At 39.5% G+C, this 23,896-nt stretch overlaps 2 protein-coding genes and 1 long non-coding RNA gene across 4 annotated transcripts in view; 2 read left to right on the top strand and 1 right to left on the bottom strand.

The window, feature by feature from the left end:
• Positions 1-10,189: 10,189 nt before the first annotated feature.
• LOC115379684 (uncharacterized) overlaps positions 10,190-23,896 on the bottom strand; it is a 40,268-nt gene continuing 26,561 nt past the window's right edge. Inside the window, exons 2-3 of the long non-coding RNA XR_003930265.1 lie at positions 19,952-20,159; positions 10,190-10,599 (exon numbers count right to left, since the gene is read on the bottom strand). This is a non-coding gene — a long non-coding RNA (uncharacterized LOC115379684). The remainder of the gene's footprint in view (positions 10,600-19,951; positions 20,160-23,896) is intronic.
• Positions 11,562-18,790, top strand: hao2 (hydroxyacid oxidase 2 (long chain)). Of its 2 annotated transcripts, none has more exons than XM_030080502.1 (7): positions 11,562-11,704; positions 12,818-12,969; positions 13,891-14,174; positions 15,021-15,239; positions 16,967-17,125; positions 17,852-17,921; positions 18,176-18,790. In XM_030080502.1, exons 1-7 carry the CDS (start codon positions 11,574-11,576, stop codon positions 18,229-18,231), a joined length of 1,071 nt encoding a protein of 356 aa, XP_029936362.1. In that variant the 5' UTR covers positions 11,562-11,573; the 3' UTR covers positions 18,232-18,790. The 2 variants fall into 2 exon arrangements, with proteins under 2 accessions (XP_029936362.1, XP_029936361.1); XM_030080501.1 differs by having other exon boundaries at positions 15,018-15,239.
• LOC115379679 (kelch-like protein 9) overlaps positions 20,034-23,896 on the top strand; it is a 15,544-nt gene continuing 11,681 nt past the window's right edge. The window contains exons 1-5 of the mRNA XM_030080496.1: positions 20,034-20,090; positions 21,447-21,500; positions 22,171-22,313; positions 22,983-23,185; positions 23,841-23,896. The exon at positions 23,841-23,896 is cut by the window's right edge and continues 77 nt beyond it. Coding sequence (XP_029936356.1) covers positions 20,035-20,090; positions 21,447-21,500; positions 22,171-22,313; positions 22,983-23,185; positions 23,841-23,896 — 512 coding nt within the window. The 5' untranslated portion in view covers position 20,034. The remainder of the gene's footprint in view (positions 20,091-21,446; positions 21,501-22,170; positions 22,314-22,982; positions 23,186-23,840) is intronic.

Raw genomic sequence — 23,896 nt, 5'->3', positions numbered from 1 at the left:
CATCAGGGCTGAAACTCTGGCAGCGGCAGCCGCAGATTTTAAACTAAAAAGCACAAAATTCATGTGTACGTGTATTTGTGTATGTATATATAATATACAGGAAAGTAGACTTGTTGCCAAGTGTGTTTGTGTGTTGTGTGTCCATTCAAAAATGGGCATGCCTGCCTGTCATTACTTAACACCAAGCCCATCCAAACACTGGCAGTCAGGATAAACAGGGTCAGATATTGCACACAAGCAGCAGATGTAGATGAGAACAATAGAGCAGAATCAGCAATACAGACTCTTGCTACATCTCACAGTTGTGTCTAATGGTTGTGTCCTTTGCATACCCTCTGGAGGCATTACAAAGCGGGAGGAATGAATAAGCAGTTTGGTTTGAGTCTAATCGGCCGAGGTAGAGCGCTCTGATTTGCATAATTTGTAAGATGGGGACGGGGAGGCCTAGAGAGAGCTGATTAGAGGAAATGTCACAGCAGATTCACGTTTCAGCAGGAACTGATTGGACATGAAGCCTCCCAAATGAGCCTCGAGGACACATGAAAAGTCTTTTTGCCTTCGATGATGAGCAGAGGAGAGAGAGGGAGAGAGAGAGTGGCAGAGAGAAAAGAAAAGTGGGAAAAGAGAAGCAATTTGGAGAGCACTGTCATCCCGTTCTTATTTCATAGAAGCATTTAATCAAAACTTGCTGGATTTTCAATGATCTGAGGGAATCCTTCCAGGGTATTTATGACATTATGAAGTAGAAGAGTCGCACGTCATGTCTTTTATGTGTGTGTTTTTTTTAATGTTTTCTTTTAAATCGTCTTTGTATCCCGAGGCAAGTTCAAAAATTCACCCCAGTAAAAGAGTTTACTTTGCCAGGCAAGAGGACACAAAGTTTTAGGCGGGTCATTACACATGTCTAGCTTTTCTCCCAGCTTGAAAGGGTTTTCTTTTTATTATGGACCATTAGTCTTTCTTGAAGAAAATAAGTGATTATGCAGCGGAGTGTTTCGCTAAAAGAGGGAGAAACAATGATAATGGGACACATGCTAATCTGCTTAGTCTCTGCTTTGTGTCAAACCGACAGGCGCTGGTCACTGGCAGCCACGTCGCCCTCAGCTGGTCTCAAACTGGATGGATGCTTGGATGACAACATAATAGTAGATCCATTCAGTAATTGTTTTTATCATCATTATTACTATTGTCTTAAAGTTGGGTAAAAAATAAATCTTTTGTTTAAATAACAGCAGTAATTTATCACACTATATAGTCAAATAACACAAATTTGGCAACATAAGTTGTTGTAAGTGGTAATAACTAGTTTGGTACTGAAATGTATACTCTGAATTTCATATCATGAAGATTTATTTCAGCTTACAAGTATCGTCACAAAAGAAACGTGAGTAAACTGAGTTTATCATGCTATTTTTTATTCCTCACTTCTTAACATTTAATTGATGCAAAGAAAAAAACACTTTGTAGTTTTATATGTTAAACTCTTTAGGCCAAGACTAGTGTTGTGAGCGGGAATGTACTGTACTACATGCATAAATGGAGATTTCCTACTGGTGAAATATCAGTATCTGAAAGTGGAAAAAACAGACCTCAAATCAAGGGGAAAACCAAGAAATTCTTCAGATATGAACTTAATTAAAAAGCCTTTATTAAAATAGCTACATTGTGGCTACATGAAGACCATGACCAATGCATATCGACTAGATCTGGTTTTCATCAGGGTCCCTTTAATTACTTTTATAGTAGTCAGAGCCTTGGGGTTTTGTCCCTTGATTTGAGATCTATGTTTTTGCACTTTTGGATGTAAGGCAGTAAGAAAACTCCAGTAAGGCTGATTGTTATTTTTTCAAAATGTATTTTAAATTGGTCATAGTTGAGAAATCCCAGTGCTTTGCATTCTGCACACGATAGGGCAGTGGAGGCTTTCGTTTACCGGCTTGCTGAGAAAATCTGGTTCCAGGATGCAAACAAGAAGTTCTCTCCCCTCTCGCAGTACTCCCTGCCAGTCCCCTTGAGCAAGGCACTGAGCTGTTCAGGACAGCCAGCTGTGTTTGTGCCAAACAGCTACAAAGTATAAATGTGTATATGACTTCAACCCACACCCCCCTTCCTTCAGCTATGCCCCAAGGCCGTTGCTCTGTGTTGTAATGCGGCGTTCAGATTAGACAATAGATGGCAAACTAGATATCATTCATCACTAACAAGAGATGACAGTAAATTCTAACAATACAGAGGTTGACTGCAACAACGGACGGATCTGCCAGCTTTCTTGACTTTTTGCCGTGTCTCACCGCAGATTTCCACACTGAATGTTAGGCCTGTCAAAATTCAGCTCTTCTATTAACTGGAACAATAAAACTAAACCCTCTGATGACATGCAGTGTATGGGGATAGATTCAGTATGACTATTTTGTGACTTCCCAATACACTTGATGACTGGTGCTATGCAGTTTAGCTGGTAGATCCTGGTAACTGCTGGGGTCAGTGACTCCATCTTCTGTGTGGCCCAACTGGTAGAGTGAGACCGTGGCAAGAGGCAAATCAAGCAAATCAAGTCCTGGGTAAGACTGAAACCAAAACAGCTTTTAAATGATCTGCATGTCTTTCCAAAAATAAATAAATAAACAAATAAATAAATAAAAGTAACATTCAAGGAGTTTCCTAAGGGTCTAATCTATCTCCAGGAGCTCTATACTAAACATTTCAACATCCAGCTAATTAACAGATTTTGATTAATGAAGTTTGTACCTGCAGGTGGAGGCTGGGGTAGCAAGGCGTGACAGGCAGGCCAACTGTGGATGAATACTGGCAGGACATTAAGGGGATAATTTGTCTGTTTTGACAAAAAAAAAAAATAATAATAATAATTAATATTATATTATATTGTATTATATTATAAATATTATTAATATTTATCTTCCTCTCATTGTTACTGAGTGCTGGATACTGTCTGGATGCTCCAAATGCTAGCTGTTAGCCTCCTGCCACTGAGCTGGACTTCCCCCCAGCTAACAGTCTTAAAAGTGCACAAACCAAGTGCATACAGACAACAGTTTGGCTGAAATTACTGCTTCTAACTGTATTTTTACTGTTATCAACATTCAGAAAGATCCAGAAAGATGTGACTTCTGTACTTCCTGTATCACTCTGTGTCAGAAGAGTAGTAGCAACCACAGAGACAGAAGTAGATTGCTTGAGTTTGCTATGGTTTGTTTTCTTCACTGAACACATTTATGGATGTTGGACGACAAAAATAACAGCTTTCTCCAGAGCACTAAACGATAACTGGCAAGAAACATTGTGGCTAGCTGCTTCTTCTTCTCCACTCGTCTCATGAACCTTTTAGGGGGAATAATGTGACATTTTTCAAAATGGGTGAACAGTCCCTTTAAAGGGGCCCTTTATCTATTATGTTACTGGCAACATTAACCATTAACACTGGGCAATGCCAGGCTTAGTGCACCACCCACAATGAATTCACACACACACACACACACACACACACACACACATGCAACAGATCAGACAGTAGTTGGAAAGGCACAAATCCAAATGCAAGGAACCCAGGAATCTCACCAGGCCAACCCTCCTAATGAATCTCATATACCACTTCTGAATATATTCACATGTCCACAGTGTGCCAGATGCCAGCTCACATTCTGGTTAAGGTCAGTTGTTACTGTTGGTAGGCATCTTCAAATCCTAATTACAAATATCCAGCACAACAAAACAATCTGGTTCAGGCTGTGGTCATGGTTCAGAAAAAAAGTTTGCGAAAAATGAAACCTTCACTCACAGTGGAAAAGCTGCTCAGACAGTAATCAGGGCTGTCTTGTCAGAGCTAAAAAAAAAAAAATCTGTTCATCCCCCATCCCAACCTCCACAACCCTAACCTGATGATACATGGGCAAATGTTTAGGGCAAATCTGGGGCAAAACTCATTTGCCCACAACAGGCAATGAGTATGAACAACTGGGAAATGGAAAGAGGATAATTGGCAATACCAATGGACAAATTTAACAGCTGGATGGAATCACAGATGCTGCTGAAAACATAATCACTTTATACTTTTGTTAAGTTTATCCACCGCATTTTCATAACATGTACTATAAACTTATGTACTTAACAAGGAAGAATAAACAATCTGTTATGCTGGCAGCCAAAATCACCTCTGTTTCCTTGATGCTGACCTTTTAATAACAGCTGTAGTTTTTATTGTGGTTTGTATGGAACTAATAGGTCAGTTAGCCAGAATCTGTACTTCTAAACAGGCTTTCAAAATAGGGTTAAAAATAGGGTTCTGAATAAATTAATTTGTTATACAGTGAAGACAGGAAGAATATGGTGAAAATATTTTTGATTGAGGACTTGACCAGTTGTCTTGATTTGTTAATTTTAAAATATAGCCAGCAAAGCCTGCTCTTCAGTCAAGCTTGGTTAGACTTCTAATGGACAGCCCTTATCACTGGAGCCATTTTGACTAAATAGAAAGTAATCACAGGTGTTACTAATGACATGAATATTGGTTCTGTTTCATTTAGTCCCAAGGGTCCTGGTGTTGTTCATGCTGGTTCACTGGAAACACTCTGCTGCACTTAAATGGAACAGAACCTCAATTAATAGCACAACATGCTCATGTCACAAAGTTTCAGGAGACCAAAGAACAAATATAACCGTTCAATATGAATATTCAGAACATTCTGAATGATACCACAAAAAGCAGCACTTACAGACTACACAAAACTACAGTAAACAGCTCTTGAATGGAAAACCACTGTCTACCAAACAATATCATTTTCTTACGGCCATGTAAATGCACATGCTGAAGAATACGAGTTCACGATCACCAAAATGTTTTTGCTAAAAGAGAGTTTTCGTGAGTTAAAGCAGAGACGGCTTGCCCTGTCAAGGGGACAAACGAAAGGGGAATACTGTCCCTGTTGTTGACATAAGTTATGGCATGTATCCCCAAGTAACACTGAGCGAAAATAATAGCTTTACACAACGCCACCCGCCATTGTTACATCTGAACAAATCGACCACTAAGTGTGTGTATGGATTGAATCATAAGAGCCAAAAATGGCGTGACTGCAGACTGTGAGTTATGCTCAGATCTCTCCCAGACATCAAACGCTCTGGACATCCATCACTCAGGCGCTACATGACATTTACAGCCATTGATGTGTTCGCTCCCTTGCCTTTGCTTTGCCTCTCTGAACAATGGCTTCCCCTACTGACACACATACATACAACTGCTTCAGAAAGAGAAATTGTGATTTTCTCCGACAATGGAGTTACCTTGTCAAATTGTGAAAAAAAAAAAAAAAAAAAAAAAAAAAAGTTCTAAACTACAATATAGTCTTAATTTCAATGTAAAATTCTATGTAAATACAATGATAAAAAAAACACAATACAAACTAATGCATCACTATTGCATGCATTCCTCTATTTTGAGGTTAAAATTAAAGCCAACTTAATAATTATAATAAAGTTTATTTGTACAGAATTTAGTAAAACCAGCATTCCAAGTACAAAATAGCAGGTTAAACAATTAAAAAAAAAATACAAGGCACAGAAATTAAAGCTATGAATTACAAAATATTAGTATAACCATCACATAGTAGTATATATTTCTATGTATGTATGTGTGTATATACATATATATATATATATATATATATAGTCTGATCTTCACAGTAATTTTTACTAGTTGCATGTAACAATTGCAAAATAAGAATTCAGGCTACTATTGCACTCACTGTAGGTTCAATAAATAACAAAAACTGTCATCACTGTACTACACAAAATAATTTGGATTGTCTTGAAATTTATTTTCAGTGGCAGGAGGCTAATTTATCTGTGCTTATTTTCAACCTCATCTGTTTGCCTGGCTCTCTGCTGGGTGATGTGACAGAAAAATTCATGATGAACAACCAGTGCAGTTTAGGCTTTAAATGAAAAGGGTGCATGAATTGTGACCCGTGTCCATGCACTCGGCTGTATTTAGTCTGATAATAAAGCTGAGAGAGACAGAGGTGGAGGAGCTCGGAGTCTCGCCAGGGCATGATAACACCTTGACAATTCAACACACATGTGGTGCGGTGAGCCGGGCCGTAGCCTGCGGGCAGCGCCTTAACCAGCATGTGGAAGAGGTTTTCCACTCAGCTGAACGTCCAGCCTCCAGTGCAGCAGCCCAGGAGCCAGATCTAACTCTGCGATATTAGGCATCGAGGCCAGCTGTGGATTAACGCAATTTGCACCTCTTCTCGGTGCAGGTAACACCGACACCTCCCTGCGGAGGGCCGCGTGCCCTGCCGCCAACGTGTCAGATTTGGCCCTAAACTTCACCTCTGTGGCCTTTGTGTTACAGTCAAAATAAAACACACACATTCAGATGTATGCACACACAAAAAGAGAAAGAAAGAGATGTCTCAAGGAGCCTGGTTTTGTTACCAAAGATATTATGTTTACAAAGAGAAAATTCAATTCGAAAGCCGTAATGAAATAAGAGCAAGGCAATCTAATTTAACATCACTGCGCCCCACTGCTGTTTTCAAATGCTTGAACAACTTCTCGGGGCGTTTTGTTTCGAACGCGGTGAGCTCAGACACTGTGGCATTCATACCATTCCCTCCTATTTTCTCTTGTGCTCCCACTATCCATCCATCCATCACTTAAGGGTGGGGGACCCTACCATAACAAGCTTATGATATCAAAGGTTGGGACATCTGTCTTTTATATGTGAAGACCATCAAAACACCTGTCAAAGTCCACACTCCCTTTGCCAAGTTTGACATTTCCAGAAAGGGATGATTAATGAAAAAAAATACTTCAATCTTCGGCTCTTGTTTCTTTCCTCAGCATTTTTTCTATCATACGTGATCACTTTAGGGTCACAGGAATATTGTTTTTATCTGTCAAGACACTGGAGCTCTAACCTTTACACTCCACAGTACTGGTGGCTTGTTATATGGTGATCAATGCGGCCACTGTAAATCACTCTGAATTATAGTTTCAGCTAAAGCTGAGTGATCAAGAATTACCACTTGTATTTGTTCAGTTGTTGTCATTTGGGAAAAGAAATGTGCAAAAAAAAAAAAAAAACTGAAGGTGCAGGCATACACAGAAAACACAGAAACTCTCAAGCAAATACACGCATCTTTTCACAGAGCAAGAAGGAAGGAATAAGGGAGGAAAGCAGGAGATAGAGAAAAGGAGAGAGGGAATGAAAGATGGGGGAAGGAAAGGAGGGAGATAAGGAATAGTAGGAAGGAACAGAGAAAGGAAAGATGGAGGAAGGCAGGAAGGAAAGGAGGAACAAGGGAACAAATGAAGGAAAAAAGGAAAGAAGAGGAAGGAAAGGAAGGAAGGTGTGAGGTAGTAAAGAAAGGAGGGTGTTTGCGGCTCTTCCACATCGCTCCCTCTCTTGGCCTTACACACGATTGACCTGAGTGAGGTGCTGCTGTTTTTCTGCACAAAAAGAGGCCAGCAGGGCCCAGAGTGCTGACAGAGAGGCTTAGCTGCTGTTGAGCCACTATGGGCGGATCAACAGGGACGGCGGGGGAGTGGGGGTGTGGGGGGGAGGACGGAAGGGGGGGAGCAGGTTGGGAGGGGGGGTGGAGGTGGGATGGGACTGGGGGTGTAGCCCTCTGACATGACCCTGTCACATGAGAGGGGAGCCACGCACGTAGGCAAGCAGCTCAGGTAAGACACTTCTCATTGATTTCATGCACCTCCGTAACTGTAGCTACACTGTGTGCGCTTCATTATTACATGCTGCTTTGCTGTTGTTTTTGTTTGTTTGTTTGTTTGTTTTTGGGTTTGTTTTTTTTTTTCGATTTGTTTTTGCTTTTTGGTTGTTGTTGTTGTCGTTTTTTTACCGCCTAAATGTGGACACCCAATGGTTTCCCATTCCAACACAGGAATGAAAAACGGGCCGCTTCCTATTTGCCTGCTATTGATGAGCAGCGTCTCTAGCCACTGAAACGTCAGGATGCCTGTGTGGCAAATCCAAAAAAAAAAAAAAAAAAAAAAAAGACAGATTCTTTTTTCTTCAAACTCAATCTGCTGAATCTCTTGTGACCACCATACTGATCTCTTTTCCTAAGATTAAAAAATATATATGTATATATTCTTTTCTAAATAACACTCAGCAGGTATTCTAGAAATGTACCGAGACAATGTGCTTCAGCAGCCATTGAAGGGTCTAAATGACCGACACCTTTCACAGCCTATAGGCCTAGAGGACAATGGTGGACATTCATTAAGCAAAGCCAGTCACACAGAAACTGATCTTTTACTGCTTTTTTTTTTTTTTTTAACTTCACATCTTCATCATAAGGTGTTATACATGTTTAACAGCAGTGTTCCTTAAGCGATACAAAAAAATGTGCAGTAAAATATAATGTACAGTCAGTGTAATATATTTCAGTTGGGTTGATTTTTTCCACTAATCACCTACATGTAAGTACAAACTTTCTTTACCGGTAATTGTAGCATATTAAAACTACAATGGTTATTTTTATGTTGTGTATTTGCATTTGCTACTGTAAGAGATAATTTCTGAAATTCACAATGCATTTAATATTACATAAAAACTTAAGTATAATATTATTAGTACTTATTTTTTGTATTATGTGAGCCGTGTTTTGAGTTTAACCTTGTGAATGTGGCACAAGTCAGTATGCAGATGTGTAAACAGTCACGGTATTTGTGTTTACGACACTGACTTGGCATGACATCAGAGGCCAATTGTGTAGTTTCTCTACTGGGACACTGAGGGCACAGAGACCAGTAGAGATACACCAAATGAAAGCCTGCTTGTGTTTACATTGTGTTTACCTGCTTTAGAGGCATTGAAGGTGCAGCCAAGAATGACCTTTATTTGGTATTGCACTGCCCTCAAGTGTTCATAGTTAACAGCTTATCTTTCATCTGCTCTATTGTGGAACCAACCCCAGTTCCCTTACATGAGGTGAGGTAGGATAAAGTATGCAAGTTTATAGAGTTAGATTTTCACATGGGCTCTGCATCTGTCTATGTCCATGAAAAGCTTTGTTTATTTGTTCAGTTGAAGAAACAAGATCAGCTTCACTTGAGCTATTTAGAATACACACTGAGAAAAGCCAGTTCCACTGCTCACACAAATCTGTGTATGTGCTGTAAATATTTAAAGTATATCAGACTTACAGGCTGTGTGCGTTTTTGTTTAGAGCTGCCAAGATCAGACGCCTGGTTCGTTTAATGATTCATGGTGTATTAGTATTATTATTATTATTGTTGTTGTTGTTGTTGTTGTTGTTGTTAGAATTAGTACCTGTAGTAGCAGTACTTGTAGTAATAGTAGTAGTGAAAGTTGTTGTAAAAGCAATAGTTCTAGTTGTTTAAGTAGTAGTAGTCACTAAGTCACCAAGTAGTAATAGTAACAGTAATAACAGTATTAACAGTAGTAATAGAAACAGTAATAGTAAAGTAATATCAGTAGGAATAGCAGCAGCAATAGTACCAGCAGTAGTAAAGCAGTAGCAGCAGTAATAGTAGTAGTACTAACAGTAACAGTAATACTAGCAACAGTGGTAGTAACAGTAATAGTAATAGCAGTAGCAGCAGCAATAGTAGTAGTAATATGAGTGGTAGTACACTGTTTTTCACTGTTTTTAGCACAATAGTAGTAAAAACAGTAGTGGTAGTAGTAGCAAAAATAGCAGTTACATTACTATTTACAGTAACAGTTGGAGTAATAATAGTAGTAGTAGTAGCAGCACTAGTATTAGTAATAATCCTCACAGCATTCCAAGTAATTTCCATATTGGTTCAATGAATTCCCCTCTGTTCCCAGGTTATGACTCTGCCAGGAGAGCAGAAGTTCCACTGAAAGAGGATGAGCATTACAAACTGCAATCGGTGAGTAAACTCTACATGAAAGACAATGAAGTCTGAGTGTCAGCTGACAAGTCACTGCTGACTGTCGATGAAGTGTGAAGCCACACAGAAGGAAAAAACTGACAAAAATGACACAGTGCCTTGCCTGAAACCCACACTGCATCTCTTCTTTAGCACTGAAAATTAGAGACTGCTACATTGTCTTTCAAAGGTCAACATGCCCAAAGCAGCATTTCTATTGGTGCATGTCAAACTGTGTCACAAAAACACATTTTTTTGTTTGTTTGTTTGTTTGCTTGTTTGTTGCTTTTTTTTTTTTTTTTTTCAATTTACAAGTGAGAAAAAATACTTTGCACACTTTGGTACGTAGTATGTCTGTGTTAGTATTTCCATTTGCACTAAAACATGAAAATACCAAAACTGGAGGTTTTTACATGACAAAAGCAAGGTATGTAATGTAAGTACATAGCCCTGTGTATGTAGCATGTGCATGTACTGTACGTATGTAGCCATCTGGAGCACAGCACACCATGTTAGACGCCTCTTGTCCCCACTATAGCCGGTATCACCATCAGCACATTTCCAGCTTGTGTAAATACAATAAGGCCAGGGGTCGTCCTCGGGTCACCCACGCTGTTCGTGGCTGTCTCTATGAAAGTTTGATTCTGACTGACACAAAAGCAATGCTGCGGACACAAGGATCACAAGGATTTGTCTCTGTAAAAAGAAAAAAGAAAAAGAAAACAACAACAGTCATTTCACTTGCTCAGATGTGAAGGTGAGGACGCTTTACTGGTGAGTTGTTGATTAAAACAGGCAGTGTTGTGTCATTCCAGTGATGTATACTGGCAACATGATAGGAATTTCATTTGGATGGTGTCAGGCCAGTCGCATGCCTCTATTGTTCGTCGGTGCTGTTTAGGTTAGTTGGACTGGTTGGTTAATGAATAAAGGAATTCAGAGTAGAGGCATTTTTCCCAGACATGGGACAAACTTTGAACTGACTGTCTAAGGGACTTTATCATAGCATTGCAAGGCTTAACCGAGAACCTCTGCTGTAAGTCTGTAAGTCTTCAATTTACAAGATAACAAAGTTTTATTTTTTTTCTGCTTTTTTCAGTGTGACTCTTTGCTTGTTTGTTCTTATTGCATGCAGCTATTTTTCTCACATTCAATGCATTCATCTTTTACAAGTTAAGAGTGTTGTTGAATGGCACTAGCATTAAATACAAATTGTACAAGAATTCACATGGTGACCGAAAACTCCATTTTATAATGTTTAACAAAGGTCAATCTTGGTCTAATGCTGTAAAGTGAGATTTCTGGTGCTCTCAGCTTGCATGTTTTCATTCATTTAACATTTTTCAAACAGCTATAAAACAGGGATAAATTGTTCGCTTTACCCTCGTGGCTTTGTGTGAAATCACTGAGAATGTCTGTAAGTATGATAGGTATGCATTCGTTTTTGGCAAAATGTGGATTATTCAAATGACCTTTCAAATGACCTTTCATCTTGAATTGTCAGTTATACTGATTAATCCGTCAGATGTGAGAATTTGTTGTTGTTGATTAAGACGGCTGTCTTTTATCTCCTTGCTGGTCTACTATTCATTGTATGTGATAATACAAATAAGGCTGTCCTGGAAAACTGACGAGCTCTCTTCCCAAACAGAGAGGGTCGCTGTGCAGAGATGGCTATGGTATGCCTTACAGACTTTGAGGAATATGCCAAGCAGCACCTCTCCAAGGCTACCTGGGATTACTACGCAGCGGGGGCAGACGAATGCTGCACCAGGGACGACAATCTACTGGCTTACAAAAGGTATGCTCACGGAATTTAAAAAACAACACAACACCAAATCTGCATGACTTAAGCATCTTGGTGGGGCTGTCAGATCCCCTCTCCTTTGTTTTGTGTGCAATAAAGATGAACAATCGGCCCACCTGCAAACAGCACAGTGAGAGAAATACAAACTTAAAAAAAAAATGAGGGAACAATTTTCAAGACAATATCTGTACATACATGTAGTCATTGTCCCAGTTTTTATGTATAATGCATACCACTTTTTGGCCAACATAAGTAACTAATAAATAATAACATGATTTGTAATAAAACTCACAGTATACATCATAGTAAGTAACTGAGCAATAAGAATATTATCAAAATCGCAATATGGCCAAGTGCAATATACAAATTGCAGGAGCTGCAGTTTTTTGATAAAAGGTAAAATGCATTCTTTGTAAACAAAATATTAAGGTGCTACATAGATGCCTGGTCTACAAAATGTATTTTCCAGATATAAGGAAATGTTGTTTATTACAGACTCCAGAAAAAATCACACTATCATAATTTTAACAACTTTTTCAGGGAAAATGAAAATTATAATGGAATAATTATCATTCTTACTAAACTCATGAATCATATTGCAATCACAATACCTGCAATAATTAATTGCAATATGATTTTTTTTTTACGATATTGTTCAGCCTTAAGTAGCATCAAACTGGTGTCAGTTATTTGAGGATGGGGCCAGCTAAGAAAGTATAAATTAAGTTATATTTTTATAACTTAATTTATACTTTATATTTTTACTTTATATTTTTTTAAACATATATATATATATATTGATTGTGGATAGAACAGGATACACTGGATGCAGTCATTGCTGTAAAAATATTTCTCCAAATTTATCTGGGGGATGATCCTAATACTCCCTGGCCTGCTGCAAAATTTGGGTCTGATAAGGTTGTCATTGCTTGTAATTGTTACCATTAACGTTGTAATGTCAGACGTTCTGATTGCCACATGGCAATGCACGACTGCTTTCTGATATTGATCTCAGTGAGACAAGCTGTCTAAAAATAAATTCATCAGTGTGACTTCAGCCCTGATTGTGCATGCGTTTTATATTTCAATGTCACTATTTCCTCAAAGGATCCGTCTGAGGCCCCGCATCCTGCGGGATGTGTCGGTGAGCGACACCCGAACCACTGTGCAAGGCACAGAAATCAGCTTCCCAGTTGGAATTGCACCAACTGCCTTTCATTGTCTGGCCTGGCATGAAGGAGAGATGGCCACAGCTCGGGGTAAGGCCTACATGTCTGTGTGTGAGTGTGTCTGTGTACAGTCTCACTACGTGTTAGTAAAGCTGACACAAGTGGTTGGAAGAAGTAAGGCAGAGGTGAGACTTGTGTCATCTGTATATATCATTCTTTGGTTTATTTATGTATTTTAAGCTCTTAGGGTCTGTTGATGTAGCATGACAATCAGCTTATAGTACATGCTTTGCATCCCGTCACCAGCGCACACAGTATCCACTGTGGACACTAGATGGAAGTGTAACATAGTAACTAATCTGTGTTTCCCATGATGGGGAGATTGTGTGCATGGTTTTCCTGCACAAGAAACAACTCAGACATTACTAATAGCACTGAAAACTGTATCTTATCAATTTGAATTTTAAAGTTGTTTAGTGGTACTTTGGCAGTATCAAGTGGCAGAAGACTAAGTGTTTTTTAATAAAGTGTGAGGGACCTGACCACCCATACATCAGTAAACTGTAAACTTCTCAGCCCAAAATTTCTTCTTTTTGTCACTGCTATAGAGGGGAATAATGATTTAAAAAAAAACAAAAAAACTTTGGCAGCAGTTAAACAATCATTATTGCATCCAGCTTTTTCTCTACAGAGAACCTCCATTGCTGCAAAGGAAGATTTTGCAGTTCACTCTCATGTTTCCATTGGTTACTTTCTGTGCTCTGAGAAGATTTCCACAATGACACTGAAAAAGTGTCTGGGCAAAGAGGACAAATCCACAGGCCCTCAATTTGTGGGGATAAGACATTCTCCTCTCTTGTAGCTCCACTTTCTGAATTTAGACTGATATGATGGCTGTAGTTTTTATGTAGAAATCATTCCTACAGTAACTACATCAACTGTAATAACTCAACCCACAGTGACAGTGATAATACATTTTTGTCATCCACACCACTACCCCCCTACACACAGCCACCGAGGCAGTCAACACCTGCTACATCACCAGTACCTACTCCACCTGCTCTGTGGAGGAGATTGTGGCAGCGGCACCAAATGGCTACCGCTGGTTCCAGTTGTACGTGTACCGGGACCGGAAGCTGTCAGAGCAGATTGTGCACCGTGTGGAGGCCCTCGGCTACAAGGCCCTGGTCCTCACCGTAGACGTCCCCTATACCGGAAAGCGTCGCAATGACATACGCAACCAGTTTAAGCTGCCACCACACCTCAAGGTCAAGAACTTTGATGGAGTGTTCCAGGTAACAGTCAATTTCAGACAAGACCATAAAAAACAAAGACAGATCAGGACAAGAGAAAACAAAGACAGTTCAAGACCAGAGAAAACAAAGACAGTTCAAGACCAGAGAAAACAAAGACAGTTCAAGACCAGAGAAAACAAAGACAGTTAAAGACCAGAGAAAACAAAGACAGTTCAAGACATGACAAGAGAAAACAAAGACAGCTCAAGGCAAGAGAAAACAAAGACAGTTCAAGACAAAAGAAAATAAAGGCAGTTCAAGACAAGAGAAAACAAAGATTGGTCAAGACAAGACAAGGTAATGAAATGGGTCCAGACAAGATTCAAGAACAAGACAGGTCAAAACAAGAGAACCAGACATGTTAAGACAAGAGAAAAAGACATTTTAAGACAAAACAAGAGACCAAAACAGGTCAAGACAAAATTCGAGAACAATACAGGTCAAGGCTAGATTTGGGAACAAGACCGGTAAAGACAAGACAAGACAAGACAAAACAAGACTAGATAAGATGATAATCCGTGTTTAACCAACAGTGTTGGGTACACCAGTTGTCCAGCTGCATCAGAGCACACAGACTACACACTTGTACAAACTGTACAACACAATACTTATTGTACTTTATTGTATTTAGTAGCTGTATTAGTAGTGCAATGGTAGTTGTATTAATAGTAGTTCTAGTAGTATTACTCCATAGGTATGAGATTATTATCACAACTATTATTGGCAGTAATAGTGTTAATGGTAGTAATAGAAGTAGCAGTAGCAACTATAATAGCAGCAGTCATAGTAACATTAGTAGAAACACAAGCAATAGTTTTAGCCTGTGTACTATCACATTTGAAGCAGGAGACTGCAGGCCCAGAGGAATATGGGATCCCAGCCAACACCTTGGACCCCTCCATCAGCTGGAAGGATGTGTACTGGCTGCAGTCGTTGACCCGCCTGCCCATCATCATTAAGGGCATCCTGACCAAGGAGGACGCTGAGCTGGCTGTGGAGCATGGCGTCCAGGGCATTATTGTGTCCAACCATGGGGGTAGGCAGCTGGACGGCGGCCCGGCCACGGTACAGGATGCCTAATTACAGCTTATATAGTTTCTTATTGCTGTTGTTGCTGTCAAAACCTTGTAACTCCTATTTTAGTGATTTTCCATGATTTTCCAACTTCTCGGGCTTGTGAAATCATTTCAGACCCCATTGGATAGAGTCAAAATGGATGGGTGGTCAATCTGAGAATATTTGGCTACAGAAAAGCTAGCATTTTAGAAAATATGAGGTGACATTATGTCATGAATGATAACACTATGTTTTGCTCCTCACTTCCTATGTCATGTTTAAATAAGAGTGTACACGTTCATATAATGACTTGTGCAGACTTGAGTAACTTTTCAATGAGGGCAGAGCAACAGAATAACAACACAGATTTGTGGTGTCCAGATTAAAGGTCAGCTAAAGGACAGCTGTGTCTCTAAACATACAACTTGGCTGTCTCAACACAACTGATTAGTCATGGCTAATTTCGGTGCTGTTTTTGATTTGTTAGATAAGATCAGCTTAGTGTCTGGTCAGCTAACCATCACTTTCTTGTTGTAAACATATCTGATTAGCACTGATGTCTTATTGTTGCATTTTACAATTAACACTGGCTGCTCTGCTACACGAGTCAGCTGGCTGGTTCACTATTAACAGTTTGTTCAGGTTGACTGGGCTTACTTTTGCCAAGCTACAACTCAGAGTGTTTTGGAGTAAAGATTAGGGCTAAAGACAAGACAGTCTGCTGTGCCACTGTAACTACATTTGGAAAAAAAAAAAGAAAAAACTACCTTATCTATTAATCCAGTTCTAATATTATTTGATTGACCTACACTAGCTGTGGTTACATGGACAATTTTCTTCAACCCAATTGAAATAGTTCAGATTAGAGATTCCAGCTTAACTGTGTACATGAACATTAAATAAAATGATCAGATAGGATGCGCGTTTACATGCCACAAAGCATTTGATTAGACTATCAGAAATATAAATATAATACAGGCTAAGTCATGTTTATCAGTGGTTGCTCCCCCATCGGGTCAACCTTAAGACTCTAAAAATGAAAACCGACTGGGCTGGAACCACTTTTTCAGTTTTGACCTTTAACTTTGTAATAGGCAGCCCTTAAACTTTTCTGGCAGTTTTTGATTTGGTCGACGAACATGTGGATTCCACCTTCATTTGTCTTTTCAAACACTCAAAACCACAAGTATGAACAACATGTGGTCTTTCAACCATGGAGGCATGCAACAATCTTTTAAAGATTTAACTTACAGACCAGTTGTGTTTTGCTACTGCTATGTTTTTGTCCCTCTTGGAAACTCATCATGTCAAGTGATGTTCCCCCATTTGGGGCCAAACATGCACAGAAAGAATATATTTATTCCAACCAGAGAGAAACAATCAGATTGAGTGTTTAGATGGTTATAAGGTGCTAATATTCTCCTACTGAATGGATTATGGGGTCAGATGGGACCAGTCTCTTCCGACTGAGGTTACATGAGGCATTTTTATTCTGATTGGGTTATTATTCTGATTATTAGTGGAATATTAGGGCTCATGTAAACACAGTTACTGACACCACAACAGTCTTTTTCAGATATGTATTCTTTGAAGCCCAGTTGTAATATACTAAGCCATTATTTGAACACAGACAATTCTCAAAGGACCTCCATGATATAAGCAGATGTAGAACTGCAAAGTCTTCATTCTTCCTTTCTCTCTCTATGACCCCACCCCCCCTCCTCTGTTCCTAACAGATAGATGCGCTGTCTGAGATCGTGGACACGGTGCAGGGCAGGATAGAGGTCTATCTGGATGGAGGAATCCGGACAGGAAGTGACGTGCTGAAGGCCGTGGCCCTGGGAGCGAAGTGTGTGTTCATTGGCCGACCGGCTGTATGGGGCCTTGCCTACAAGGTAACAGCACTGGTTATGTAATAATGAGTGTGTGCATTCATGTGTGTGTGTCTGTGTCTGTGGTTTGAACGGTAGGCTAACTTGGAGCAAGTTGACAAGTTTAAAGGACCATACCAGTGATTCTGAATGTTCAGTGTTAATATATACAAAATGTATATATTTTCTTGCTAATCCTTCCCCAAAGCAAGTGGTTGTATTTTAGAACTACAATATCATTTTTACTTTTATTTTACCCTTTTATCTAGCCAATGTTTCCATTCATTCCACGCTGATATGAAAATGAACTTCAGACTTTCTTCACACTAGTATTTCATAACCATAATAAACTTGACCACATTAGTTTATCTAAAAGCAGCAGTACTGTTGTGTTTTAATTACTTGAAAATTGGACAAGGGGAACATTGGCTTTACACAGTAAATTCTTGTTTTGTGGTTTATGACCATTATAAGGTGGGTGTTACAACCAAAAAAAACAAGTTGGAAAATTGATATGTTGTTAAATCTTTAATGCATCCGCATGATTTGCAAAATGTTTTGCAATGTAAAATGTGTAAATAGTAATAAAGGGGCCAAACATTGATAATCTCTGCTAGGGTCCTTTAAAATGCTCAAAGATAAAAGTCACCCTTTCAAAAGGATATCTGATTTAAGACTAATATTATGATTTTGATCCTCTAGCTGACAGGTTCACAGATCATTTATTGTTTGTACTGTTTGATCTTTCAGGGAGAGGAAGGAGTGAGGGAAGTACTGCAAATCTTAAATGATGAATTCCGCTTGTCCATGGCTTTATCTGGTGAGTCACGTCCAATACAGTTGGCAGTTGGGAAACTTGGTAAAAATAGGAACTTGGAATTTAGTAAATGCTGAAACTGGGTACTGATCACACTATGACTATGCTAATGTATTTCTTATCATTTATATTTTTAGGGTTTATATTTACGGTTTATATAAGTGTGGTGAAAACTAATTACACAAATAAACACAATATTCTGGCAATGTCCTGAATAACACAATTCTAATTTAAGTTTTGTTATTTATCTTGTCCAGGGTGCAGAAACGTGGCTGAAATCAACAGGAACCTCATTCAGTTCTCTAAACTCTGAAGCACCAGCAGAGGGCAGCTCACTTCACTTCATTTAGCTGATTATCCCTCAAAGGGAAATTTGGCTTTCAGCAGAATTTAGAAATGCAACAAAGACTACACAGGATGACAATTACCACAGCACCAAACAACTCACCCAAAACAAAGAAAGGAGACTTATATGAAGCAAATATTGTACGTGCAAATAGCAAACACTGTGTATTCAAATAGCAAAGGAGGAAGAGGAGGAAGATACTCTAACTGAAACTACTGAACAGGAACAGGCGACTGAATCAGGCCAATACTTCTGTGCCAGAGCCTGAGATGCCTATCTAACAAAAACCCTGTCAGCTCTTCAGCTCAGAGTCATGTATTCATCACATTACAAAAAGCAATGCATGCACGCATATTACAGCTTCTATAATTTGAGGCCAGTAGATGCTTGTCATGAAGCGGGGCTCTGTGGATGTAACTCTCATAAGAAGGCCACAGCTCATGTGAACTCTTAATGGCTGATAACCAATATGTATTTATTTGAGAGTGTAAGAGTGAGAGTGGATACAAGAAGGCTGACATTGTGTCTATGAAAGCAGATGTGAGTGGCTATGAGTTTTGTGACAGACTTAGCAAGTGAATTATGAAAGTGTTTTAGCTTCTGGATTGAAGATCATGGGGGAGGATTTACTAAACCTGCAAACTTCTTTTGGTTTTACTGTAATGACTGCAAAGTTTGATGGCATGCTCTACAGTTATGGATGCTGCAAGAGTGTGGTTCAATAAATGCCAGCTGAGGTGACGTAGTGCTGCTTCTCCTTTCTGAATTTACTGTCAAGGGACAATACAGATATACCCATTTTAGAGGTCCATGTTTTTACATCCTCGCTTTACACTGAAGATAAATTATTTGGAAAATCTTGCATTACTAATGCAAGACAGAATTAGGCTGGAGGTTACAACACTGGCTACCACTGCAGAAATTTATCAACATTTCAGAGCATAGAGGCCGCAGTTATTAAACTTCTCTAGGTCAGGATTCTGATCTAGGGTGAGATGAGTAAATAAGAGTAAAGTAAGAGCCTCAGATTGTCCTGACCAAGTTTTGTTTACCTTGTTACAACATCATGATGAAAAGCACACACTAAACTGACCAGTGACTTTATCTCAATACATACACCTATCATTAAGTTTTCTGAATACATGCCAAATCCCATCTAGCATCCAGAAAACAGTGAATTAGAAACAAACTCGAAACTTCAAAATTCATTTGTCCATTGCCTATACTAAAGTTTTTGTTTGTTTGTTTTTGAGAATGTTAATTGTTCTCAACTACTATAAGCCTTTGTAATATCTAACAAAAAAACAGATGGGAATGGAATAGAAAATGAATGATAAAATATGGGAAGCATTAGATTCCCTCTATTTAAATAAGAATGCTTGTCTCAATCACAAATATGAAGACAACTTCAACAAAAAATCAATTAGGAAATTGTATTTGGGCATATTCACACAAGGTTAAGGTTACCTAAGTGAACTCCTCAACCTAGGATGCCTATTCACTTCCTATCAAAAGCCTTAAAAACAGTGACTTCAGTAGTTTAGATGATTAACACGTATAACTCAACACTTTGGGGTGGGGAGTTCTGCGATGCAGGAACAGAAAGAGCAAGAAACAGAGCAAGAAAGAGAAGTAACACAGGAAGTGACTGAGGTCGAGGTTAAGCCCGAGAAACGGTGATGCTCACCCAGATGTTTCGACTCTCCAACCAGCTGGTGCACTGCAGCAGACATTTTCTGCTCTATGTTCATCTGAGAGGTCTGCTCGTGTATGAGCAGGCTGGAGGGAGGCCTCAGGTCCAGTCTGCTGAGGAGATTATCTTCCAGGTAGGTCACAGGGAATCCTTTTTTGCTTCTGCCTTCGATTCAGTTGCTTGTGCTTTTTGTCATGCGCACCTGTAGAGTTACATGACAAAACGTTTGAAAATGTCAAACACATGAGAGTAGAGCACTGCCTATCTCTTTGTTCACATTTTATTACCGTTCATGTTTTGTAGGGTTGCACAACACCAGGCTACTACATCCCTTTGTTATCACACCAGACAGTTGAGAAAGACAGATTGAGGCTTGCAGGTCATATGCCACTTTGCTGTTGTTTTATGCCAAGGTATAATATGCGGAGGACTGAAGACTGGTGACAAGTCCCTGGTTAGTACTTAATCTGTGCTTTCTAAAATATGTAAGCCAAATTAAATGCCCACTATAACCCCTTTATTCAATTTGAACAAATCACCTAAAGGTTTCAGACACTAGATGAAGACGTATGCAATGCTAAGATACAGTTTCATGAGATTTTACATTACATTTCAGATACCCTGAGTACCATTTAAGTATTTAATTCAATACTCCGCTTAGCACAGTGCCTGTGCATTCAAGAGAACACAGTCAGAGTTTAGTCAAAAGTAGTAAAACTTAAGCGCAGTTTCAGCCACTGAGCTGGTTCCTCCAAATTCCAGTTTCTGCACTATAAAAACGTACAAGATTTGTCATACCCGACCCACTTCTGTGTTTGAGTTTGAAGGAGACAGAAAGTGTCACATAGAAAATAGCAGAAACACATCCACATTTTAGCATTATCAACTCCAATGTATTTCTTTTCTTTGGATGAGCTGGATCATGCTGGTAAATTCAGCATACATATGACTGACATACAGGCACTAAAATTTCAGCTTTAACAACTGGGTTGCAAATTATTCTTTCATCTTCATCCAGTAAAAGGAATAGCGGGATGTACACAGGTGTGTACATTTCATTTCCATTTAAGTGTAGCATAGTCTCTCCAGTGAGCCAGCATGGCTCTGTTACACTGTCAGAAGTAGGGATCCTGTAGGAGTCCCTTTCTGTCCCAATACAATCTACACAAACATACCCCCCCACCTACCCCCCAAAATGCTGATATGAAAGATAACATTTAATACACACAATTAGTAGACAGAATTAATTATTAAGTTTGACATGCTATGAAAAAGTACATCACATATCAGGACTGCTAACTCAGTTAACTTCAAAACAGTTCTTCCTAAATTGTGGGTTAAGAGCCATAATCCCAGGGTCATGTCAGGTGAGTCACCACATAATTAAAATAATAATATTTTTCTGTTGGCCTGAGTCCACGCGTACAAAGAGTGTGTCTTTAGAGTACTCCAAACATCCTGTGAAAATGTACTTTTTGTCACCATTTAGGAATTCTCCCCAGCGTAACAACAGTCTGCAGCGTCAAGAGGCCCACCAAATGGGGTAAGGTGGTTTGGGGTTCGGTGTTTCAGATTTTAAGGTGTCATCACAGTGTTAGAAGGCTGCTACCCTTAACAATGTATATTTTTAAGGCTCACATCTCTAGGTCCACATGCAGCATTACAAGTTTATTTCACTGAAAGTAAAAAAAACAGTTTCTCACCTGAGTTGAGCCCTAAACTTTTATAGTATTGGAAGTTTAAATTCTTCAAATTTAATTAGAATGTCATAGCACCCATTTTGCCATTGGTAAATATTCAGGTTATTACTATAAAGACCAAGGCCACTATACATTGAAAGATACAATTTCTCCAACACTATAAATACAATGTCATCTTTCTGATTGTTTTCCTACATTTGACATATTAAATGCCTGCATTTTTCAGAATTCTTAAGGGTGTACAAATAAACAAGGAATTAGTTGATAAACAAGCGCTTGAAATTCTAACATCCGGGGCAGTGGATGTAAAATCTGTTTTGCTCACAATGTATTTTATATCATATATGCTTCTGTTGGGCGGCATCAGATGCAGACGTACACCTCATGTCTCGCTGTTTTGGTAACAGAGGGCTTCAAACACCTGGTTGCTTTTAGTGTCAGTTCAATGGGGATGTAAGATGACCCAGTCAACACCGTCCATTTTTAGAATATGCCATGCTTGCTCCTTTCTAGGGGAAGTGGAGACGACAGTGGACCAGGAAGGCTCAGCCGGAGACTGTCTCGTCTGGGTAGCAGGCATCAGTCCAGGGACCCTCCGAGACCTCCAGCCCAGCCAGACAGGCCTGCTGCTGCAGCCAACAGACCTGTTCCACAAGGTTGTCACTCTGTTCACTCTGCACCTTTCATTTGCAATAATGCAATTTTACACCATACAAAAGGAGACACTGACAAAAATCAAACATATTAGTAAATAGCAAGCAGGATGCAATCATAGGTGTAGACTTTATAAGGAGACAGGGGGACCTGCCCACGTCAATATTAGGAGAATGATGAATTGCCCGCACTCACCACCCAACCCTAAATTATTTCTGCTTCAGTGCACATACTGTATTTTTAGCTGCTCTGTGTTTCTAAAAACATGGTTTGCAGTCACAAACAAAACTTCCCCATTAAAAAACACCAAACTCCAAACAGCTAGTTGAATTAGGTGTTTGGAATTCATTTTAATACTTTAAAATGCAACTTAACAGCATTTTAGAATACAATATTTCATAATGTGATTGATGTTAATGCCCTTTGGGGATTCGCTGTATGCAGTGTAGAACAGAACAGAACAGAATACAACAGAATAGAATGGAAAGCAACAGCAGGGGTGATGATGATGGATTCAAGTCCCTACAACAGCATAACACCTCCCTGTTGTGTGCAGCCAAGAAAAAAGATGAATTTCTCCATAGGAGAATCTATAGAGCATCACAAAGTTCCATTTACCTGCAGCAACAACTAATAGCATCTAACAAAAATCCTGCGTGTGGATTTCACAGATGAGAGGCCCTTTCTGCCAGCCCCAGCTCCAATTCCTGCCCCAGCACCACCTCCACTTCCACCTGCAGCCTCAAAGCCTCCTGCCCTTCCACCTGTGGAAACGCCCCCTAAGCACCCAAACATCCCCCCGAAGCCGAGGCTTCCCCCTCGGCCTCTCTGTAGGGTGTTCAGCAGCAATGAGCATGGGACAGATGTCTTGCAGGTACAGCATCGGCACAGATTTAGAGACTTGGGACAAAAATAAAAGTACCCCACAACATTTCTACTATATTCCCTCTAAGATTGCAATCCTGTCATTAAAGGAGCACTATGCAAAATTGTCGAGAGTTGACTGAAATGAGGACCCTTTGGATTCAACTGACAAAAAATATGGAATAAGCACGGCAGAGTCTACAGATTATGTCCTGACTCCACATTTTTGTCAGCTGAGTATGAGCTGTCCTCACTGAAATCAACCCTATTCAATTTTACACAGCGCACCTATCACCTGTATTATCTGTATTGAATATGGCATTTTTAAACTTCAGTAAATAACTGTCAAATCAGTTTTGAAATCTTGGTATAATTACTATAAATAAATCAGACTATGGTGGAAGTAACTGATGTGTTTGTAAATACTGTTCATAAAAATTAAGACCACATTTTCCATCAACCCTTTTGTCTATTGCAAAACGGATGCTGATCACCCCATGCCAGACACATGGCCAGAAAATGGATGAGCTCCATTTGCACTGGAAAGCCAGCGCCATCTTCCTGCTTTGTACCTTCAACCAAACCAGCAGATTTACCAACAATAACTCTTTACCAAACATTGCTGCTGATGCTAAGCAATAAATGGCAAATATTTTTTTCCAAAGCGCTTTGAGACTTTTCGGGGAGATGAAACTCTATGCGACGTTCTCCTGGTTCCTGG

This window comes from Myripristis murdjan, chromosome 21 (genome assembly GCF_902150065.1).
Source record: "Myripristis murdjan chromosome 21, fMyrMur1.1, whole genome shotgun sequence".
NCBI lineage: Eukaryota > Metazoa > Chordata > Actinopteri > Holocentriformes > Holocentridae > Myripristis > Myripristis murdjan.
This window is presented reverse-complemented; position numbering and strand designations above follow the sequence as displayed.

What these genes read in the sequence shown, in the direction of transcription:
- hao2 (XM_030080501.1), top strand. Translation starts at nt 11,574, where the DNA reads ATGGCTATGGTATGCCTTACAGACTTTGAGGAATATGCCAAGCAGCAC. An exon ending in AATCTACTGGCTTACAAAAG is followed by an intron (nt 11,705 to 12,817) that starts GTATGCTCACGG and finishes ATTTCCTCAAAG; the next exon opens with GATCCGTCTGAGGCCCCGCA. An exon ending in AGAGATGGCCACAGCTCGGG is followed by an intron (nt 12,970 to 13,890) that starts GTAAGGCCTACA and finishes CCCTACACACAG; the next exon opens with CCACCGAGGCAGTCAACACC.